This window comes from Pollicipes pollicipes, unplaced genomic scaffold (assembly GCF_011947565.3).
Source record: "Pollicipes pollicipes isolate AB1234 unplaced genomic scaffold, Ppol_2.1 Scaffold_4295;HRSCAF=5057_pilon_pilon_pilon, whole genome shotgun sequence".
NCBI classification, from domain to species: Eukaryota; Metazoa; Arthropoda; class Thecostraca; order Pollicipedomorpha; family Pollicipedidae; genus Pollicipes; species Pollicipes pollicipes.
In genome coordinates, this window is record NW_023596461.1 from 17,599,140 (window position 1) to 17,614,515 (window position 15,376).

At 64.2% G+C, this 15,376-nt stretch overlaps 1 protein-coding gene across 1 annotated transcript in view; it reads right to left on the reverse strand.

Annotated features, from left to right (window-relative positions):
* Positions 1-15,376, reverse strand: part of LOC119097238 (E3 ubiquitin-protein ligase TRIP12-like) — an 82,038-nt gene that overhangs the window by 32,911 nt on the left and 33,751 nt on the right. The window contains 3 exon segments of the mRNA XM_037220290.1: positions 568-755; positions 1,147-1,286; positions 1,446-1,499. Coding sequence (XP_037076185.1) covers positions 568-755; positions 1,147-1,286; positions 1,446-1,499 — 382 coding nt within the window.

The following is a 15,376-nucleotide window of genomic DNA, read 5'->3' on the forward strand; positions in this document are numbered from 1 at the left end:
CGTGACGTGCCTCCTACAGACAACATTCATCTCGGAGCGGCCATCGGGCAGTGAGCAAGCGCTCCCCGGGCCGCACTCCGCTCGGCCGGCTGCAGGTACCGTCGGGCTGTGCCGGTCCGGACCGGTCCAGCGCGGCCCCCGTCACCGGGGCGGCGGCTGACACGACCTCTGACCCCGGCAGCCGTGGCCCTCACGGCCGGCCGGCGGCGGCGCGCCCGCTCCCACGCCGGCCGTCAGCCGGGTCAGCTGAGCGGCGGCGCGAGGCGGCGCGAGGCGGTACAGCGCAGCGCCGCACACTTTGGGAAGTGCGGTGCACCACAGCATACTGCAGACGGCGCAGCACAAAGGAAACAGCACAGCGCGGCGCAGTATGGCACAGCGCAAGGCACCACGCCAAAGAGAGAGCGGGACAGCGACACGCGGCACGGCGTTGAGGCAAAACATCCGAAGAATGCCAAAGCGCCGCAGAGCACCCTGCGAACACCAGAGCACACTACGAACAGCAGCAAAAGCAGCACAGCGCGCCACGGCCGACACAGCGCAGCGGACAGAGCGGGGACCACTCACAATGTCGAAGTTGTGCTCCATCTGGAGCAGTGCGATGAGCGGCGGCACCACCTGCTTGATGGGAAACCCAGCCAGCGTCTCCTCGTTGCCCATGACCAGCAGCTGGCCCATCTCGATGACGGCCTGCAGCTGCTGGGTCTCGTCCCCGGTGGCCTGCAGGCCCTGCACCAACTGCTGGATCTTTGAACCTGCCGCGTGCGCGCGCGCGTGGGCGGACGTCAGGGACGGGCGGCGGCGGACGCTGCGCAGTTGAGGGCGCACAGGGACCGCGGCAGAGCCAGTACCATAGTTTCACGGTCGGTGCTGGGCGGATCGCCTCGGCCGTTCAGGTGACTGATATCGCAGTTGCACGGGGTAAACGAGTCGGTCATTGCGAAACACAACTTGCACAGGGCCGCTGTCAGCAAGGTCAATTTGCTCTCTTGTGTATGCAGCTACAGAGGAACTCCAAGCACAGGGCGCGGCGAGTTTACACGGCCTCATTGGACGGGAGGTCGCGGCTCAGTACAATCTCGCAGGGGCCCGCACCAAGACACCACCACACCACCACATCGGCTTCACCACCCGTCTGTTACGTACTGCTGCCCATGCTCCTGTGTAGCATCTGCTGCATCCGAGGCCCCAGCGCGCCCAGCAGGTGGGGCGGGATGCCGCGCGCCTCAAGCAGCGCCTGCAGCCGGCCCATGTCGCCGTCCTCCTCTGCGGCGGCGGCGCCAGCCGCGCCGCCTCCTAGCAGCGCCGCGGCGCCGGCGAACCCGGCGGCGGCCGCGCCGGCGCGCTCGGCAGCGGCGCCGCCGGCAGGGCCAGCCGGGCCGGCGGCGGCCGCGGCGCCGGCGCCGCTGCCACCGGCCGCCTCCTCGGCCGGCGCACCCTCCGACGACATGCTGCCGCCCAGCGCCACCTTCCCGCCGGCCCGCGAGCCACGCCGACCGCTGCGAACACCGGCAGACGGGGTCAGCGCGGACAACAGTGACAGGTCACGACAAACTGGCCACGTAGCTGGACACTTAGAGGTCGCGGGACAACACAGCGAGGGATGGCGGGAGGAGACATACGACGCGGCACCCGAGAACCCTCTCCCCGCAGACGAGCACACGCAAAGGGGATGGCACACATCTGAAGCCGCACGTGCGCTCTATCTGCCTGTGACCATCAAATGAGATCACACGCAGCGGTCGTAGCGTCCTCCGCGGCCCAGCGCACCTCCGGCCCCGGGCCGCCGGGCAGTGTCTGTCCAGTGCCCGGCCGCTACTGCAGCGTCAGGGCCAGGCGCCCCGTTGCCGGGCGGACGGCGGGCTACCATTCGTCCGGGTGCCGCTCGCCGCCGGCCGACCGCCAGCGGTTCACGGGTCCACCGCCGTCAACGACCGCGGCGCGCCCGCTGTTGTGGCGGGCCCGGCGGCGGGCGCGCTGTTTGTGCCGGCCGGCGACACCCGACGCGGCCGCTGACCGCGCGCGCGCGCGCGCACCGCGCCGGCCGCTGCCAGCGGCCTGGCGCGCCGCTCCCGGCGCGGCCCTGCCGACGCTCTCACGGCAGGGCGGCGGGTTCGCCGGCCGCTGACGCTCCCTCAACCCTACCCGCCGCGTGCGAAGCGCAGATCCCGGCGCAGCTCGTGCGGAACGCCGGTGATTGGTGCGCGGCTCACCCGAGGTCGACCATGCACCGGCAAATGGCAAGCGTCGTTAAGCGTTAGATTGGGTCGGCTATTCTCAGCGCTGCGCGACTGCCGTGGCGCTATCCCAGGAGTGGATTATATTGAGGACCCGGCACTCCTGCGTAGTTGGCTCTGCGCTTGCTCCAATGTGCTCCGGTCGTGCAGAGTGCCGGCGGCGAAGCTGAGCAGCGATAACGAAGTTCCTGTCCAGAAGACACTATCGAGCAGCCTTCAGCAGCGACATCAAGCGACTTACATGGAGCCACGAAAGTTCACAGCAATTTCCGTGCATGCACCGCGAGTCACGAGAACTGCACGTCATGCCTGCTATTTCTGCTAACGGGAGGACTAGGGCTTTCCCAGCACGTGGGCGCGCCGACACGTTATCGCCATCTCCATAGCTGTTGAGTTAAACAGACTGTAGCCGTGTACAGTGTACACCAGTGAGGCACTGCGGCGGCGCGGCCGGATCGCGGCGGACGAAAGCCGGCCAGCGTTTCTCTCACGCAAGACCTGCCGTCCGCGCCGCGTTACGGCACGCAGAGCGGCGGAGCGTGCCGCGAACGACATTTTCTCCGCGCCTCCCCGGTTAATTTCTCCCCAGCCAACCGGCCAGAGACGCGGCGCCGCGGCCGGGGGCCGAGCCGGCCCGCGCTTCCCACGGACCGCCGCCGGGAGCCCAGCTGGGCGAGTTCCGCCGGGCCGACCTCTCGGCACCAGTCGCACCGGTCCGGCCGCGGCCGTCAGCTGTCGACGGCCACGTGCCGACTGGCAGGTAGCTCCAGCGATGTGGCGATAGCGACGGACGGACGGGCGGACGGGCGGGGCGCCGCCGCACCGCTCGTGCTGGACACGTCGACAGGGTGGCACTACCGGCGACATTTTCTGAGACGGGTGCGGTGCCGACCGGTGGCACTCGGTCGGCAGGACGCAGCGCGTGACGCAAGCTTAGGATCGCTGACTCAACGTCAACGCGGCGCGGAAAACGGTCCGGTGCAGTCGCTGCAGCAACCGCTGGAGCGCAGGCGAGGCAGGACAGTGCGGAGTTCAGGCGGGGAACTCAACGTCCGCCTGGTTCGATAAAGGGTGATAAAATATAGGATGGGACATGCAGGACATATCAGTCTCAATACAGGACATATGGGAGAAATATGGATATAAAAGGTTTCAACGGAGCGTGACATGACAAAGCGAATTTAATTCTTACGGCATAACAGTAGACAAATGAGACCGCTTCTCGTTCCCACGGATTCGTACAATTGGTTCCATGTTCCCACCGATTTGTACAAACAAACCCAAGAATGTGACAAAAGGAGCGGGCCTGCAACTGCAGCAAACGCCCAGGAAAATCTCCTGGGAGATTAACAATGTGCCCAGAACAAGGAAATTTCTAGTTTTTCACCAGCAATCGTACGTGCAAAGCAGACTAATGACGCTTGCCAACGCTAGACAAACTATCAAACCCCCACCACATACAGCCACAGAATGTCTTTCGTCGGCGGCATGGAAGGCGCCATGTTCTGGGTCCGTTCGCTATCAAGATATGTTCAAACCCATTCGACAGACGCGTCAACAGGTCCGCCGACCACACCGACACGCAGTACCAAACCCAAGAAGAGGCAAACACCCTACCCGGTCATTGGCGAGGGGCGAGCGCCTGCTGGGATGGGAGAGGGTGCGAGCCGACGCCGATAGCGCCCCGTCTGACCCATGAAAAACAGGACACCGTCAAAACAACACGACCGCCGCCGGCCGGCTATTTCGGGGCCGGGCCGCCGCGGCCGCGCTGGCCGCGATTTATGACCGACCGGTGGGCCGCCACGCCACGGCACCAAACAGTCGTCCGGCTCGGAGAGGGGAGAGCGGAGGAGGGAGAGAGGCCGAGAGAGAGAGAGAGGCGGAGAACGAGACGCCCCGGCGGAACCAGCGATGACCACGTCGGGACAAAGGCGGCCGGGCGCCGCCGCCGCCTCGCCCAGGGCCGGAAGCGATGGCGACAGTTACCACCCCACCTGCCGGGGGCATGCGCCACGTGCCGCGGGCGGTGGAGGGCACAGTCACAGGCGGTCCAGTCCGCGACGCGGCGCGCGGCTCCTCCGCCGCCACCGTCGGCGGCGCAGGTGCCCGCGACCTTGAGCCAGCACCTCGCTGATCAGCTGATCGCGGCTGGACGGACCGGGCGCCGCAGCGAGGACGCCGGCGAGGCGCGCCACCGCGCCGACTGCATGCCGCCTTGGGCAGGCCGACAGCTACTGCCTTTTCCCAGTTCAATTTGCCAGTTCCAGGATGTGACGAGCGGCGCGCAGACGGATACTCGGATCAATAAATACCCGGCCGGCCGGCACAAAGACCGAGCGGCGGCCCGACGCGGCGCGGTGTCGGCGCGGCGGCCGGCCAGCTGGCGGCGGCCCGGCCAGGTGCGCAGCAGCGCCAGCTGCCGGCCAGCGCCGCGCCGCGCCGCGCCGCGCCGCACTCGTGCCCGCGCCGCGCTCGGCAGCCGTTCGACGACCGGGCGTGACCCCGATCCCGCGAGCGGTGTAGCGGCACCGGGCGCCGTCGCCGCCCGCCTCCGCTCGTCTTGGTGGCACGCGGCCGAACGCGTGCCGCCTCCGCCTCCCTGCGGCCGCGCACTCAGTAGATCAATACGCCGAGCATTGCAGGCAGCCGAGAGGTGCCGTCCCGTCCGCCTCGGTCTTCGCCTCAGTCTGAGCCCGAGTTTCAATCTGAGTTTGGGCCTGTCTCACTCTGAGTTTGAGTCCGGGTCTGCGTCTGGGTCTGAGCCTGGGCCTAGGCCGGAGTACGGGTCTCGTTCCAAGCACGTTCAGGCCAGGGCGCGCCGCGCCGATCGGCACCGGTAGTTAGCGGCGCGGCGGCGCGCCGCGGGGCCTCGTTAGGCCCAATCTGGCGCCGGACGCGGGCGGTTACCGGCGACAACGCGGCCGGACCGCGCCGCCGCTGCCCCATCCGCGCGGCCGCTGCCCCATCCGCGCCGCCGCCGCCGGATCCGCCGCCGGCCCGGCCGGACGCGAAAACACGGGGCGAAAACAGGCGGGCGGCGGACGGACGCGGCAGCGATCACGCGATTTAAATAGCCGCGTGGACGCCGGCGCCAGCATTCTTGGCACATTGGCTGCATTGACGTCCGCACGGGGGCCAGCCTGTGGATCAAAGCGGCCCGGCATACTGATGGCTCTCAGGCCAGACTGGTCGGATTTGAGTCACGCAAAGGTAGTCAACGGACCATGTGATGATGGATGGAACGAAAAAGGAGCTTGATTTGTGATCTAATAAAACTAGAACTTCCTCAATTTATAAAGAGCGTCCCGATAGGACGGTGCTGTTAGCTTAATTCCTCGCAGAACAGCCAAGAGAAAAATCGAGTGGGATCGGTTCGGCAGGTAAATATGAATTTAATACTAGTAATCGTTTCGATAAAGGCATGCAGCTGAAGTAGCAAAACATTTATCTCTCTTCTCCTGGTTATTCTACGACGAATAACGCCAACAGTACTGTCTCATCCATATGCGCAACGCTCCTCGTAAATGCACTAATAACTTACGTACGAACGTCTCGATATCAACTGTTGCGGGGCGTGCCCTTCCGAGAAGCCGGCAACAAACGAGAGAACAGGATCGAGTACGTGCCAAACGTGGACTTTGGCGGAGCCGGATCATCCTAACGAGCTCGTGCGAACGAGCTGACCGAGTCCTCCAGGGTTGCAGTGGCTACGGCCAGCCTTCGCGGGCCGGCCACCACGTCTTCAGCGTTGGATTTAACTCCGCGTTAGGTCAATGCAACGAGTGCAGCTGGTTCCAACGTCTCCTGCCCACAGAACACCGCGGCAGGCGGACCTTCGCTGACGTCACCGCGGCTGTCGCAGCGACATGACATACCGCGGCACTTAGCACAGCGTCGGACTAAGCAGCAAAATACACACACTGGGATGGTCCGGACCGTCGCCCGCAGCGACACTCACAGGCCCCGTGAAACGGCTACAGCTCTCCCGACGCAACGGCAGCGTGATGATACGCCCATGCATTATGCATTTCACTCGCTCAACCCGGCACGAACATGTGATGTCGACCATCACTGAAACAGCGGCTATGTCACGCCACGATGCGGCTAATCCATCGCCGCACAGTTCCGAAGCGGGTTGTGTGACTCGCGCCAACGCGCGACGACCACTAGAGAAGAGGCCTCGGCTCCTGCCGCGGGCCACTCAAGCCATCCCCTCCCAGCAACCACTCAAGAAGACTGAGCTCCTCCCGCAGGCAAATGAAGGCGACCACAAGAGGCCCCCCGGCTCTTTTAGCGGGCAACTCATCGCCGTTCCCTCGCGGCGAGCGCCAGACAGGCGGCACCAAACTTAACCAAACTAAGACGAAGCGACTAGGTACAAACACACACCGAGCTAATCCAGACAGCCGCAAACAGTGCGACTCAATGGTTCCATGAAGTGACTACGGTCTCAGCGCCGCAATGCGACCCGATCTTCTAGCGCGCGTCCGTCAGAGCACACTCGACGGGCAAGCGGCCGCCCCGCGCCGCGCTAGGCCGGGTCAGGCCAGGCCAGAGCCTGGGCCGGGGCCGGCCGGCACGTCCGTCAGAGCACTCTCGACGGGCGAGCGGCCACCCCGCGCCGCGCCGCGCCCGGCTGGGCCAGAGCTGGGATCGGGGCCGGCCGGTTCGTGCACGCTTCCATCAGCACGGCGCCGCTCCCTCCTAAACAGGCCGAGCGGGCTCGCCCCGTCTGGAGATCGGCCTCCTGGTTGCGTAGCCGGCACTGATATCGGGACATCGAGCGTAGAGCAGGCGCCGTCGACCTTTACCCTCCATAAGCAGCTTGGCTCTTCCGGACCTCGGCTCTTCAGTGGAAGGCCACGCCATCGGCGCACCTACTTTTGGGACACTTGGATAATTTAGCTCTCTGACATAGACGTCACAGTATGTCGCGTGTTCATGACAACGTGTTGTAAGCGCTGTAAGTGTTCAAAACTGACCAAACTCCCCCACGCGGCGACGGGGGCCGAGGGCGCGGCGGGGCAGCAGGGCGGCGAGGCGGCGGCAGCGGAGTCTGCAGCCACGCCGCCGACAACCACGTCCGCGGTACGTGGGAGTGCCGGGTCTGGGGCCGGCCACGACGCTAACGTCGCAGCACGCCAGACACCACACCAGCCGGGCCGCGCCGCGCAGCACCCACAGGGCGTCCCTTCGCACGGAAACGACACATGCCCGTGAGCGAGCAGTGCCACGCCGCGCTGCCTTTGCATCGCGCCGCGTCGACGCGCTTGGCAGCGGCCGCCGAGTACGAGCGCGCCCGGTGTCACGTGCTGCAAACACGTGCGACCACGACCGGCCAGGTGGAGGCGAGCCAGAGAGCGCTGGCCGCCGCGGGTCTGGCCGCAGCGGCTCGCCGCTCCAAGGCCGCGCAGCTGACTCGGACGTGTTTTTGAGCGCGGCGCGCGAGGCGGGCACCGGCCGCGGTCCGCCGCGACCGCGGCCCCGACCTGGCGGCCGGGCCGTCTTCGAGTGGCGGCCATTGATCTGTCGACGACGGATCGGGCGCGGCGACGCACAGCCGTGTCGCCGCCGGCGGCCGACGGCGAGCTGCAGCCGCCACAAAAACGGCCACTTGCGGCGGTCGCCCGCCCGCCCGGCCGGCCGGGTCGAGCGCTGACAACAGCCCGGCGCTGGAGTCGAGCGAGCGTCGGCGCGCGGAGCGCCCGCCGCATCCCGAACGGCCGACGCCGGCGGCAGCAGCGTCGCACCGAGACCGCCGCGCACAAACAAACACCGGCTCCGCGACCGGGACCGGGCTGATAACACCCGCACGCGCAGACGGCACGCCGGCACCGGCGCCCCCAACCGTTCTCCGGCTGCAGCGGTGAACGGAGAGTGCTGCTGCGCACTACTCGGCCGGCGCGTCCCCAGGGGCGAGGGGCGCGACGGCAGCGGGCAGCATGCGCTGGCCGCCCGGCCGCGGCGCCGGCGGCCCACCGTGGCGGGCACACCTTTGTTGGCGGGTTCGACGACCATCACGCCATTGTGGCGCGACGCCAGTCACGGCGCCGCTGGCCCAGTCAGGACCGGCCAGCAGACAGCGGGTCCGGGCTCAACGCGCGTCGGCCGCGGCCCGTCGCCGCTGATGGATTCGGCGCCGCGGGGGAGCCGGGGGAGCCGGGGGAGTCGGCGGGGGCCGACCCGTCGAGGGGGCCGGCCGAGGGGACGCGCCACCGCGGCGGCGTCTGGCTCGCCACACGCCGACAGCGACTGTTGCGGAGCGAGCGGCCGAGACGCCCTGACGTGACAGAACGGTGCCGGTTTTCCTCTGGTCTCTTCCAGCCGTGCCGGCACGGTGCACAGTCAGTCAGGCCCGGCGCTGACTCTCCCGGTTCATGGCCGCGGACGCGGTGCAGCCATGCACGCCACTGCACCCTCTTCGGTGTAAAGGCCACTTGCCGTGCATTCATCGTCCGATGCAATCTCGAGCGTCACGAGCCGTTCACCCGCAGCCGTGCGGTGGCCCGTCAGGGCTACCGGCCGTGATCTACGAGCGGCGCTGACAGCGGCGTCCGCGCGGGGGAGGGGGCCGCGGACGGAGGGGACCGCGGCGGGGCAGCGGCGTGGGCCGACCGGCCACGCGGCTCGTGTGGACCAGCCCGACCCCGTCCCCGTCCCCAGCCGGCGTCGGCGGCGTCTCCCACGTAACAGCGCTCTCCCACGGCCGGCCAACAAAGAGCGCAGCCGCGCCGCCACCTGCCCCAGCTGATCGGCGCGGCGCTCGCGGCCGGCGGCCGTTGACCGCGCCGCGCCCGGCCTCGCGCCACCCACCTCTTGAAGAAGAGCTCGCTGAAGAACATGCGTGCGGCGTTAGCGGGTCTCGGCCGCGCGCGCTAACAAATCCATCCCCGGCGGCGGCGTCGCGGTCCGCGCGCACGCGCACGCCCCAGAGCACGTCCGGCTCGGCTGGCGTCGCACTCCGCGCGACGCTCTCACTCACGCGGCGGACGGACCGCCTGCACTCGCGGCGTCCGCTCCGCTGCTCGCACTTGCACCCGGGACGGCCGCACTGCTCCCGCGGCGCGGCGCTGCGCCCGACTGCCTGCCGCTCGCCGGCCGCGGCGCCAGGTTAGGCCGTCCGCCAACCGGCCGGCAGAGGGCAGCAGGCGACGTCACGGCCGCACACCGATCAGCTGACGCCGCGCGGCGATCAATGCCTGCGCGGCGCGCCACTACCTGGCCGCCGCGCCGGCACACCGCCGCCGACGCCGTCAGATCGATAGCAAAACAAACCGACCGCGCGACGAACGCGGCCAGGGCGCACACGAGGCCGCCGCGGCGGTGGGCGCGCACCGCCCGAAGCCGCACCTCCAGCGCGCGCCACGTTCTCGCCCACCGCTGGTGGCGTTAGCCGACGACGCAGGCCTCTGGGCTGATGGAGCGTCACGCAACCCTCACGGAGGCGACGTAACGGAGCGTGGCCGCAGCTGTCCCGAGGGGCAGCGCGCACCGCTGCGCAGCGGCATGGGTCGCCCGGCCCGCTCCGGCCGCGGCGCCCTGCAGCAGCCGGTCGGGCAGGCGAGCGAGGTCACAGAGGCAGCCGGCCTATCGGTCGGTCCCGCTGCCAGTCCCGGCAACGGTGCGCTTAGGTGCTCGCGGGGGCGGCGGCGGCGGTGGCGGCGGCGGCGGTGGCGGCGCCGATTCACACGGGCGGATAAGGCGGGCCTCGGAGAGGAAGAACGTGGGGAGGACAAGACAGGCTGTGTTGTTACTCTGTCTGTGACACGCCGGATACCCACCGAGCGTCTGGGAGAGACCAAACAGGGACATCAGGGTGATGTAGAACATCGGGGTGACGGAGAGGGAGAGAGAAACGCAAAGAGTGAGGTACCGTGGCCCGCGCAGGTCACACGGACGACACAAAGACCAGAAGTCATGAATCGTCAGAGATACAGTGCGTCACAATATCAGTGCATCTCACCAGACAGTCTCAGACATCGACCAGATCGGTCTCCAGAACCTGTTTATACGACGGGAATTGTGTCCAAACAGATCTGAAGGTCATACCAAAGGGTCGAACCATTTGGGTAATGACCTGATACGAAGCTTATTGGAGGAAACAAAAAAGGCACGACGAGGCAAAAAAGTTACCCGACTCAGAGACGCATCTCCCCGGGTAAAAGCGAGGTATTTCTTTGGAAGCGTTTTCCAGCGACGAATAAACGTTCCCCGGGACGCATAAACATTCCGTAGCAAAACGCCAGCGTTCCCCGACGAACGACAGGCTTGTATGCATGCATGCATGCATGTGTGCATTACTTCCATACGGCCATCAACAACGGAGCGTGCCTATTACAGTCCCATCTCAAAAGTACGGGGGATGAGAACGTGCAGATAAAAAACGAAACACGTAAAACACTGACACCCATTCACCGGCTACCAACAGCGTCAGCGCAAAAACAGCTGCGCTCCCATCACGAGTGCGAAACGCTGCTGTGCCGGTCGTGGGATGGCGGCTGGCAGTGCTTTATACAATGCTGGCGCGTGGCACCCAAAGCGTCTCCTTCCGGCGTCGGTTCTCGGCCCAGGGCGGTACAGTCTGTCCTGCCGAGTGAGCCGCGCGCGTGTCGCGGTTCCACACAAGCATGGCCCTCCGCACATCAGGCTTGCCGTGCAGCATCGCCAGGGTTATAGCACAAGCCAGGGTTACCACCTGAAGCTCTGCCATGAGTCGAGACGACATTCATCCAACTGTCTCACGCGATTCAGAAACAGTCAAATCTACGTCGGCCAAAAACCACCCTAGAAACAAACTTCAGGATCTTCTCGGTACTATGTTTTTTTGTGCCATTGTCATAAGCCGCGTCACAGTTTCTGACCTCCGTGAGCACCAACGCCGTCAGTAGTTTTAATGACGCCATCCGGAAGGGAGCACCGCGCGTGGGACAGGTCAAATCAGCACGCCAACATACCGGCGGGTGAGCTTAAACACGAGTGAATTCCTGGGGCAAAACGAGCGTTCGGTGTCACGCCGCCACGCACAAGCCGGCGGAGGCAGCAGAGCAGCGGCGGACTGTGATGGCTGCCGGACTGTGATGGCTGCCGCACAGGGCCCTCGGAGGTGACAGGCATGGGCGCACGCCGACCGCGGCCCACCCCGACGCTGGCGGGCCGCACTGCGTTCCAGGGCGGCCCTGTGTCTCCTCCTTCCCCTACCCCTCCCTCCACTCTGGTCTGCGCGGCCGGCAGCGCGGCGGCAGTATCAGATGTAAACAGCCCGAGCTGATAGCGGAAGGGGCAGAGGTCGTCCCAGGAGCGACCGCGCCTGAGCACCGCCTGCTCATGCTCAGCGGTGGGATGTAAACCCCGGCCTGCGCGGTTCACCGACCAATACCGGACAACGTGAACACACATTAGGATCACTACTCGCCGGTTCGTGCCCAATGAGCCCTTTTTACAGCCCAGCACAGGCCGTGCCAATCAGCTGCCAGGACGAACAGGTCGCTGTAACACTGGTGCACACAAAAGTTCACTGAAATATCAGCTCGGAGCGCTCTCAGCGTACGACTCTCGGCATAACAGGCAAATGGTTCAAAGAAACTATGGGCGGCATTACACCACTCATCATGTCGTTTGGGAGGTCCCTCCGGTTTGGCTCGGTCGCGTTGAACTTGACAATTTTACCACTGCAGGCCAAGCCACTCTTTTAATAGCTCGTGTTACAGCGAATAAAACAAAACTGGCGCCTCCACCGCAAGGCAGCTGCGAGGCACACCACTGCAATGCAAGGCCATCGACCCCACCAGGAGAGTGGGTATGTTGATACACGCCCTGTCATCACGAGGCGCCTCCCACTGGCCGTGTGGCCGCAGCGCCAACGGACCGACCCGGCTCGGGGCTGCGCCGGTCCGGGCACGGGGAGAGCGGGAGGAGGGGGGGGGGGGGGGGGGACAAGAGGGCAGCGGTGGAAGTATGGCGGAGTACAACAGGCCGTTGTACGGGTGAACTGGAACATGCCTCACACTGCGATTCATGAAACAATCGTTGGTCTTCAGGGAAAATCGTTTGCTGACGTTATTGCAGACCAGGTGATTACGCAGTCACCTGCGTGACAATGGATAATATGGTGTTTGTGAAAACCGTTACGTGCGTAATTACTAGCCATGCACGAACTAAAACAGATGATATTAAATGGCACTAACTGACTGCAACCTATAACTCAACCTAAAGCATTAAGAAACTTCCATCATTGCCCGTCACCAGCATGGTGTTCAAATCCGATCAGCCCGTGAATGCGTGATTCGCCCCCCGCACGAGTCATTTTCTTGCCCCTGGCCAATGCACGAGAAACAAATTTCCGGTCCATGCCATCAGCCTACGGGACCAACCAACACTGTGACTGGGTGCATGAGCATGTCATCCATCAATGTCCAAAAATCACAACAGATGAATGAAGGACACTTGTATATCTATCCCATCTAAAAATACCATCTCGAATCTTTCAGTTGCAAAAAACGTGACAACGCGGCATTGACAATCTTGAAGACAATGACAACTGTGTTACAAACGTCAAACGAAGCAACGATCATGTGGTGTTGCAGTTTGCTGCAGGCCCTTTCCAATACGGCAATCTGGTATGATCATCATTTCGGGACCATTTCAGAGAAGGAGGATTCCGAGACATCGAGCGACCACAAGCAATCCGTAGAGCTGCATGTAACACCGAACCTCGCCATATGTCCGGCATGGCAAGCTGCCTTTGAGTAATAATATCCAGCGCAACAATCTCCCCCCACATCCTCTCGTCATCAGTCGTTCCAGCTCCGGGAACAGGAGGACGCGACTGAGGCGGCGCCGAAGCCGTGGGCACGTCACGGCGGCGCAGATCGGGCCGCCGGTGTCCAAACTGCCGCAGCCTGTGGCCAGGCCGCCCGCCCACTGCCATCCGGCGGCAGAGCAACACAGAAAGCTTCTTCCGAGACGAACATCACGACTCATGCCGCACCACGGCCGCGTTCGAAACACCAAGACCGCGTGCACGAGCGTACCCGGCTCAGGTGCCAGCCGGGCCCGGCCGTGACGGGCGGGGCGCGCCACTGCTCGTGCCGCCTCAGCAGTGCACGGCGGCAGTGACCGGGGTGACCCGGGTGGCGTGCACCAGGCGGCCGAGCGCCACACTGGTGCCCGCAGAGCGCTGCAGAAGGAGCATGCGGAGGTGCGCTCCATTGTAGACCGATTGGTCGCGCGCGGCATGGCGCTGAAGCCCCAAAACCGGACTCGGCAGACAAAAATATATAAAACTTGACGCAAGATGACTTTGGGAGCTCAAAGAATCACTCATCACCGCCATACGCACTAGTGCGCAAATCTCCGATCCACGATTATGCGATTGTACTCGACCAGGTATCGAAAGCTGCAAAGAGAGCAAATAAGGATTATCAATTATATTCCTACATGACACACACGAGCACAACCCACAACTTCTTGCTACAGGCTTGCTACAACTTGCTACAGCGATCTGCTGATCGGCGCGGCATTTGGTCACCTCGCGTGGTCATTGCACGACAAAAAAGGGACTAGGCTTACCAAGCGCACCTTTGTCTTAGAAAGGGAAGGAAGCTACATTCCAAAACGTTGTTCTCAACTGCAACAATCCCAAACCCCTGAAACACTCTCACCTTTCAGCTTCATCTTCGGCCGTAACACTGATGACTAAAACGCTGCCCTTACTCGACTGCAACGGTGCGGGGGTCACCTCTTATCGGGCCCGTGTTAAGGCTAAAACTTTGCGGAATTACGGCGGCGTAAAAAGAAAATAGCATTAAAAGGGAAAGCGACTTATGAATCATGAGAGCATATCACAACTTTCAACATTTTCAACTGATCATGACTTACCCGTACGCCCAATTAAGAATCTTTGCGGGGACCTTCGAATCACAGTACACGTTGGGCGGAGCTGGTTGAGTGCACCTTGAAAATACCACCCACGCAGCGGAGTCCAAGCTCAATTGCTAACGCTACGTCGGATCTTTAACCAGGGCAGGCCGGTGGAACTATCTCGTTCGCGCCACACCCGCGGACACCCGCGCCCGCCTGCCTCTCTCTGACCAGTAGACAGCTGGCCTTTTCAGCGGCCTCATTCCTCTAGACCACAGCGGGGCAAATGTCCTCTCGCAGCACGTGACTACATCACCTCCACTACGCCAAGTCTCGCTGCTCTCTGACGGCACCTAGCGACCCGGCCGCGGTGTCGGTGACGGAGGTTTGCACCTCTAATGCAGCGCGGGCCGTGCGTGGCGTGCCGAACAGCCGGCCGCACGCGGCTAGGGTCGCCGGCGCCGGCCGTACAGCTGGGGTCGCCGGCGGCCGGCCGTACGTGGCTTGCACGCCCGCCTCGGCCCAGCGAGACTGCCGAGATCTGCTCGCCAGACGCGGAGCCGGGCGACGGCCGGCGCCGTCACCACCGCCAGCGTTGGGGTCGCCGGCGCCAGGCCGTGCGGCTGGGGTCGCCGGCGGCCGGCCGGCCCGTACGTGGCTGGCTAGCAAGCCCACCTCGACCCAGCGAGACCGCTGAGATCTGCTCGCCAGAGGCGGAGCCAGGCGACGGCCGGCGCCGTCACCACCGCCAGCGGTCGCCGCACCGTCGCGCCCGAGGCGGTGGCGACGGCGTGCTGGGGCTCAAATGGATCCGATAGCGACGCTCGATAACCCATAAGCAAGCCTTGATCTGACGTGCCGCCAAGGCCACGAAAACTGCTGTAGGTGATACACATGACCTTTTAGTCCAAAATTAAATAATGTTTACATCATCGAGACTTCAGTTCTGACGGACTGGGTTTGCAAAGACCAGCCCACGGAAATAAAAGCTTCCCATTCAACGACATTTAGAACAGCATCCCATCGGGGAGTTGTTTCAGTCCAGATTAACGATCGATCAGCGAGCAAAAATATCTCCTGCGCTGGGACCGGGACGGGGCTCAGCCAGTCCATGTTGCCACCGCGTCTTCCTGAATGAAGTCAGCTCTTCGAATGAAGTTGCCAACCGCACGCGCAAGCTATCACGCTAACTTGCAAACTTTAATTAACGTGAATCCAGGACGATGTTACGGCCGAAATTTGCAGGCGCCTATTGATTTTCTACCAACCACGCCGGA